Genomic DNA, 7,360 nt, shown 5'->3' with positions numbered 1-7,360 from the left:
ACAATTGTAAACAAAAACGTTTTTAAACAACTTATCAAACATCATTTTTTAACGAAATCTTGATTAATATATGATCCTTAACATGTCTACCATCAAGTGAATCAACTTATGGCATTGCCTCTATGATGCTTCAATGTGGATGCTAGCGGATTGAATTCGGACTATGCTCATGTCTGCCATGCTTTCAACAAACCCAGATTGAGCTAAACAGGAAGTTAGTCAACAGGAAGTGACTACACAGGAAGTGACTTCCAAAGGAAGTGACATCATGAAATGACAGGAACTGACAAATAATGTAACTTTACAAATGAATTTCTTTTTAACTATAAAGTAATTATTACCATCTCATTTTTTATATATAATTGCTTAAAGAAGATGTGAGAAAATTAAATAAATGCCTTGAAAGGCAACACACTCCCCGCCTGACCTATGTGAGGTCACTAAGAACTTGTGCGGGTCCTGAACATAGTCTTCACATCAGTCCTTGGGTAGGAGTAGAACAGTTTCTGCAATCGGTCTAAGAAAGGTTTTGACATTGCCTTGGTCGACTGTCTTCACCTCGACCTTCCTTACATGTCCATCTTTCCCAGGGAAGGTTGCAATGATCTTAGCCTTGGGCCAGTAGTTGCGAGCCATCTGCTTGTCCCTGAGCAGAACTAGGTCTCCAACTTGAAGATTTCTGTGGGGCACTGTCCACTTCTGTCTGAGCTGCAAGGAAGGTAAGTATTCCCGGCTCCAGCGGGTCCAGAACTGGTTTGCAAGAGCCTGAACTTGTTTCCATTGCTTTGTGTACAGGTCCTTGTCCGAAAAGTCTCCAGGGGGAGGTGGAACTCCTGACTTCTGTGTAACAAGCATTGACGGCGAGAGTATGAAGGGCTCTTCAGGGTCTGCAGACACAGGTATGAGTGGGCGTGCATTCATGATGGCTGTGACCTCCGCCATTAGTGTGCAAAGCACTTCGTGGGTCAATCGAGTGTTTCGCTGTTGAAACATTGAATCAAGGATTCTTCTGGCAACGCCAATCATCCTCTCCCAGGAACCCCCCATATGAGAGGCGTGTGGTGGGTTAAGTTCCCAGCTGCATCCCTGATCACTGAGGTACCTCTGCACCATTTTGTCCATCTCAAGCTCCTTTCTCGCTCCAATGAAATTAGTCCCGCAATCAGATCGGAGCTGTTTCGCAGGACCTCTGAGTGCGAAAAAACGCCTGAGGGCATTTATGCAGCTGGATGAGTCCATGGACTCGATGACCTCGATATGGACAGCTCTCGAACTCATACAACTGAACATGATGGCCCAACGCTTGCTCTCTGCCTGTCCTCCTCTGGTGCGTCTGGCCGTGACTGACCAGGGCCCAAATACATTGAGCCCCACATACGTAAAAGGAGGGCAGGTTTCGAGACGTTCTGGAGGCAGGTCTGCCATTCGTTGTTCTGCCAGCTTCCCACGCAGCTTGCGGCAGGTTACGCATTTGTGGATTACTGAATTGATTAGCGTCTTACCTCCCAAGAGCCACAGTCCTGCCGCCCTGATCGCGCCTTCAGTCAGGTGACGGCCTTGGTGTTTCACCTGTTCATGGTGATGTCGTGTTAACAGTAGTGAAATGTGGCTATCTTTGGGCAGAATTAGTGGGTTCTTCTCTACAGTTGCTAGATGAGAGTGCTTTAGTCGGCCTCCAACGCAAATGAGGTCATCCTCCAACATTGGGCTGAGTTTCTGCAAGGGGCTGCTTTTGGATATGGCTTTGTCAGCTCGGAGAGCTGCCAGTTCTTTTGCAAAGGCTGCCTTTTGTGTTGCTTTAAGGATAACGATCCTTGCTTGGGCCATCTCATCTACAGTCCGAGGTAAGTTACATCTATGCCAGCCTTTGCACTTGCTGTCTTGGTTTGAATGCTTGTAGGATCTTACCATGTGCACGAGGAATGCTACTCCTCTTACCAGCGAGGTAAAAGTGGAGAAGCGTTTGAAGCGATCAGAGGTAAGTACCGATTCCTCCAGGTTAGTAGCACAAGTTTGTACCTGTGGTCGGATTTCTGAGTCCTTTTCAGGTTCAATTAGCTTGAAACTCTCACGTGTTTGACTTTGCTCGACAGGTGGCTGACGCAAGAAGGAAGGTCCAGTGAACCAAGTGGTGTGCACCAGGCGGGATGCAGGTAAAGACCTCGATGCATGGTCTGCAGGGTTCTCCTCTGTACATACGTAGTTCCATTGCTCAGGCTTTGATGACTGCCGGATTCGCTGAACTCTATTTTGGACATATGTATAGAATCGTTTTGTTTCGTTACAAATATAGCCAAGCACTACTCTGCTGTCCGTGTAGAATTTAATGGCATCCAACTTCAGATCCAGCTCATCCTGGATGAGATCTGCCATCTCTATTGCCAAGATGGCACCACACAGTTCAAGCCTTGGTATTGTAGGCTCAGACAGGGGTACTAGCTTTGCCTTGCCCATAACGAATCCTACTTCGGTTTATCCATCTTCCTGCACCACTTTCAGATACGCCACAGCACCAATGGCCTTGGTTGACGCGTCCGAGAACACACACAATTCTGTGTGCACTGCTTTCGTGAGAGAGGTTGTTGTGTATGTACGCTGAACATGAAGCTGTTTCAGGTCTTGGAGGGAATCTCTCCAAGCTTCCCATCTGCTTGATTTGTCTTCCGGGAGAGGTGAGTCCCAGTCAGACTGTTCTGAGGTAAGCTCCCTGAGGAGCGCTCTTCCCTGGATCGTGACAGGTGCCAGCAGACCCAGGGGATCAAAAACACTGTTCACCATGGAGAGGACTCCACGGCGAGTGAATGGTTTGTTCATGGTCGATGCAGAGTAGGTGAATGTGTCAGACGAGATCTCCCATAGTAGACCTAAGCTCCGTTGTGTGGGTGCATTTTCTCCATTCAGATCAAGGTCTTTGATTACTGGAGCACAATCTTCAGGTGGGAAGGCCTCCATTACTGCCTGACAGTTTGATACGAACTTGTGCAAGCGAAGGTTAGATTCGGCGAGTGAGGCCTGTGTTCGTTGGAGAAGGTCGATAGCGTCAGCTTCAGATGGTAGGGATATCAGGCCATCGTCAACATAGAAGTGTCTTTCCACGAACTTGACAGTATCAGCACCGTGCTCCTGTGCACCTTCTCTGATGGCTCTTCGCAGTCCGTAGACGGCCACAGCAGGAGATGGCGAGTTGCCAAAGACGTGGACCTTCATCCGGTACTCAATAACTTCCTCGTTGATGTCATTGTCCTTGTGCCATAAAAAACGGAGGAAGTTGCGATGGTCCTCGCGCACTAAGAAACAATGGAACATCTGTTGGATGTCCGCTAGGATTGCAACCTTCTCTTTCCGAAAGCGTAGCAAGACCCCAAGAAGGGAGTTGTTGAGGTCGGGTCCTGTGAGGAGCACGTCATTGAGGGAGACACCAGAGGACTGGGCGCTGGAATCAAAGACAACCCTGATCTGATTGGGTTTCTGTGGGTGATAAACCCCAAACGTTGGAAGATACCAGCATTCCTCATCTGCCCTCAGTGGCGGTGCTACCTCGGCATGTCCATTAGCAAAGATCTTCTCCATGAACGCCACATACTGTTCCTGCATCTCAGATTTTCTTTTCAAGGTTCGTTGCAGAGACGTGAAACGGTTGATTGCCTGCTGTTTGTTATTTGGTAAAGGCTGTCGTGGTTCTCTGAAGGGCAGTGGGGCAACCCAACTGTTAGCGTCGTCTCTGTAGACGTTTGTGTCCATTATCTTTAAGAAGATGGTGTCTTCCACTGATGGAGCAGGTTTGTTGTCATACTCGGTTCGGTTGAATACTGTCTGTCCCAGCATTCTCTCAGGTGCTTTATCAGACCTGTTAAAGCTTTGCTGCGTCTCCTTGACATGCATGAAGCTTGTACAGGGTTGAAACATTGAGTGGCGACCACTGTCCAGCACGTTGGTCTTGAACGTGTTGACTGTCGGTTTATGTACATTACCCAAGCACACCTCTCCAAGCACCCAGCCCAAGTCCATGCGTTGGGCAAAGGGGGCGTTATGTGGTCCGTTGACCTGCTGCCTGACCTTGTGTGCCCTGAGGACGTCTCTTCCGAGTAGCAATAGTATTTCTGCTTCTGGGTCCAGTTCTGGGATGTGCTTGGCAATGTGATGGAGATGAGGCTGGTGTAGGACTGCGCTTGGTGTTGGAATCTCAGACCGATTGATCGGGATCTCAAGGCACTCAATGAGTGGTGGAAGAGAGATGAGAACTTTGCCATCCATTGACTCGACCTGGAATCCTTCTGCCTTCTTGCCGGATGTTTCTACAATGCCGGAGCAAGTTCGGAGATGGTATGAGAATGGTTTGCTCTTCACGTTGAACAGCTCGAAGAACTCTGGTCTGGCTAATGAGCGATTGCTCTGGTCATCCAGAATTACATAGGCTTTGATTGCCATGTCCTCAGAACCTTTGAGGTATAGCTTTGCGAGGCAGATCTTGGAGCATGAGCGGCTCCACTGACCTGGACCGCAAACTTCTGTGCAGCTTGTTCTAACAACAGTCGTGTTAGAACGGTCTTCTCCCTCCCCGCCGTTCTCTTGTGATGGTGGAGGAGCCTTGACAGTTTGAGGAGATGGGCCAGGATGCATGGCCGCATCATGACTGGTGCTGTCGCATTCAGAGCACTTCACAGAGGACCTGCAGTCTTTGGCGAAGTGGGAGATTGAGGAACAGCATTTGAAACATATTCCTTTCTCTTTGAGGAACGCCTTTCTGTCGTCAAGGAGTTTGTACCTGAATGTTCTACATTTTTTAAGGGGATGGGGTTTGTTATGTAATGGGCAGTTCTTGTTAGGATCATCGTTGGTTGTAGAGAGATCAGTTTTGTGCACTGAGATGGGTTTGTTGGTGTTAAAATTCCGCGAAAAGGATTTATCTGGTTTTATGGGCATTGTGGTGCTGCCCTGATAAATGAAGCTAGGGTCATTTCGCTTTTTCGCCTCGTAGCACACAAAGTTGCAAAAATACTCAAAGGGAGGGAAGTGACCATGGTTTTCTTCTTTGTACCGTGACCCTGAAGATACCCACTTCTCCTGAAGCCCATATGGAAGCTTGTCCACGATTGGTCCAATACCCCGAGAAGTGTCCAGATATGACAAGCCAGTGAGATATCCATCTTCTTTAGCGCCTTCGATCTCCGTGAGCAAATCCCCAAGTTCACGTAATTTGGAGGGGTCCTTGGCTGAAACCTTAGGAAAGTTGTCCAAGCGCTGAAACAGTGACTTTTCGATGACTTCCGGGGCAGCATAGCATTCACGTAGTCTCTCCCATGCTTTGTGTAAAGCTAGATTGGGGTTGCTGACATGCACTGAGCGTATGCGTTTCACCTGTTCGCCTGATTCCTTTCCCAGCCATTTAGTCATGAGGTCCAACTCTTGGGTTGATGTGAGGTTAACTTCACTGGCTGCGTTGGTGAATGAGGAATACCATGCATGATAATTTTCGGGCTTATCATCAAATTGGTACAGTCCTGAAGTGACAAGTTCTCGTCGTGCTAAATACTGTGCCAAAGGCTCCACCAGGGGGGAAGGTGGTGTTCCAACTGGAGAAGCATGTCGAGGAGTATACGACTGAGCATGAACATTCGTGGTGGGGTTCATTCTTCTAACTTCAGACTTTGTTGCAACTTTAGTTGGGTCAGGTATGTGCTTATTGTCAGCTTTTTCAGACTTTGGCTTGTTGCTGAAAGGTTGTGATTGAGTATTGTCTTTTACGGGTGGACGCCATGTAATGAAGCTGTCATGTGACTCCGCATGAATTGGGGGAGCAACACGTAAGACTGATAAAGATTGTGTGGGAGAATTATTCCTAAAGTCAATCTGTGATTGCACATATTCACTGGTGCGTTCAATCTTCGCCTTTTCTGCTTCAGATTTTCCATCTTCAACAACGGACTGCGTAGCTTCAGCGTCCTCCAACACTTGAGCTGCCACTATGGCTGCATCGGCCTCTCGATGTAGCATTAGCACTTCCAACTCTGTGTCTATTCTTGCCGTTTCCAACTGATTTTGAGCATCTCTTGTGGCCTTTTCCAATTTCAGTTTAGCCTCTTGGCTAGCATATGATGCTCTCACCTTTGCAGCTTCTGCTTTAGCCCGGGCGTGGGCTACACTTGCCGATGATGCTGATGTCTTGATGCTCCTAGCGCTGCTAACAGACGACTTGTTGCTTGTTGCCATCTTGACCATTTCAAAACATCCAATGCTGCCTTTTCACTGTAGTGTTCTCATTCAGTGTGTTGAAACTCTGACTAAACACCAAGTTAAACCGCAGCCAATGAAGACAGAGTCGTAGTAAGGTTGACCATTTACTGTCACAATTCCTCATTGACATGTTGGTGAAAACTGTAAATAAAAGGATACAAAAATATTTAGAGTGTGTTTTTGAACTAAATATATTGTACATACAGTAGCTGTAAATATGAACATACACTCTATACAGCTCTAGTAGCAGTTATCATGGCTACTAGCATTGTTTTAGCTTGTATACAATTGTAAACAAAAACGTTTTTAAACAACTTATCAAACATCATTTTTTAACGAAATCTTGATTAATATATGATCCTTAACATGTCTACCATCAAGTGAATCAACTTACGGCATTGCCTCTATGATGCTTCAATGTGGATGCTAGCGGATTGAATTCGGACTATGCTCATGTCTGCCATGCTTTCAACAAACCCAGATTGAGCTAAACAGGAAGTTAGTCAACAGGAAGTGACTACACAGGAAGTGACTTCCAAAGGAAGTGACATCGTGAAATGACAGGAACTGACAAATAATGTAACTTTACAAATGAATTTCTTTTTAACTATAAAGTAATTATTACCATCTCATTTTTTATATATAATTGCTTAAAGAAGATGTGAGAAAATTAAATAAATGCCTTGAAAGGCAACACAGTATTGTATCGTATCGTGTTGTATCGTATCGCTCTAGATGAACCAGATATTGTGTTTGAATCGTATCGGAACCATTAAAATCATATCGTTGTCAAAATCTATCATTAAACCCTTATTTTCCAGCATTGTATGTGTTAAATGTGTCTATCTATCACAATACATCACAATCCATAACTGACTGTATGTTGAAGTCAATGCATAATGTCATTAAGCTAATAACTGCTATATAGAGGATAATTATACCAAAATATTAGCTAATTTTCAAGACAATAAATACAGTTGTATTTCCCAATTTAAAACATAGTAAACTAGAAAAAAAATGTTTATGTAGAAATAAGTCAATTTTATCATTTTAGACCTTTACCCTAAAATGTTCATTCCTTCAGGTAAAAAGCTTATAATCAATGTGTGCTGTTCTAGGATTGGCT

General features: G+C 45.6%; 2 protein-coding genes across 2 annotated transcripts; both read right to left on the bottom strand.

Annotated features, from left to right (window-relative positions):
* Positions 1-279: 279 nt before the first annotated feature.
* Positions 280-2,485, bottom strand: LOC119483204. Its single transcript, XM_037761320.1, has one exon. The coding sequence runs from the start codon at positions 2,452-2,454 to the stop codon at positions 478-480; it is 1,977 nt and encodes a 658-aa protein (XP_037617248.1). The 5' UTR covers positions 2,455-2,485; the 3' UTR covers positions 280-477.
* Positions 2,438-6,890, bottom strand: LOC119483203. The gene is made up of 2 exons (XM_037761319.1): positions 6,629-6,890; positions 2,438-6,375 (listed from the first exon to the last, which is right to left on the bottom strand). The coding sequence occupies exon 2, from the start codon at positions 6,217-6,219 to the stop codon at positions 2,473-2,475; it is 3,747 nt and encodes a 1,248-aa protein (XP_037617247.1). The 5' UTR covers positions 6,220-6,375; positions 6,629-6,890; the 3' UTR covers positions 2,438-2,472.
* Positions 6,891-7,360: the final 470 nt, after the last annotated feature.

This window comes from Sebastes umbrosus, chromosome 23 (genome assembly GCF_015220745.1).
Source record: "Sebastes umbrosus isolate fSebUmb1 chromosome 23, fSebUmb1.pri, whole genome shotgun sequence".
NCBI classification, from domain to species: domain Eukaryota; kingdom Metazoa; phylum Chordata; class Actinopteri; order Perciformes; family Sebastidae; genus Sebastes; species Sebastes umbrosus.
The sequence above is the reverse complement of the archived record's forward strand: the minus strand, read 5'-3'. Positions and strand labels throughout refer to the sequence as shown.

What these genes read in the sequence shown, in the direction of transcription:
- LOC119483204 (XM_037761320.1), bottom strand. Translation starts at nt 2,454, where the DNA reads ATGGGCAAGGCAAAGCTAGTACCCCTGTCTGAGCCTACAATACCAAGG.
- LOC119483203 (XM_037761319.1), bottom strand. Translation starts at nt 6,219, where the DNA reads ATGGTCAAGATGGCAACAAGCAACAAGTCGTCTGTTAGCAGCGCTAGG.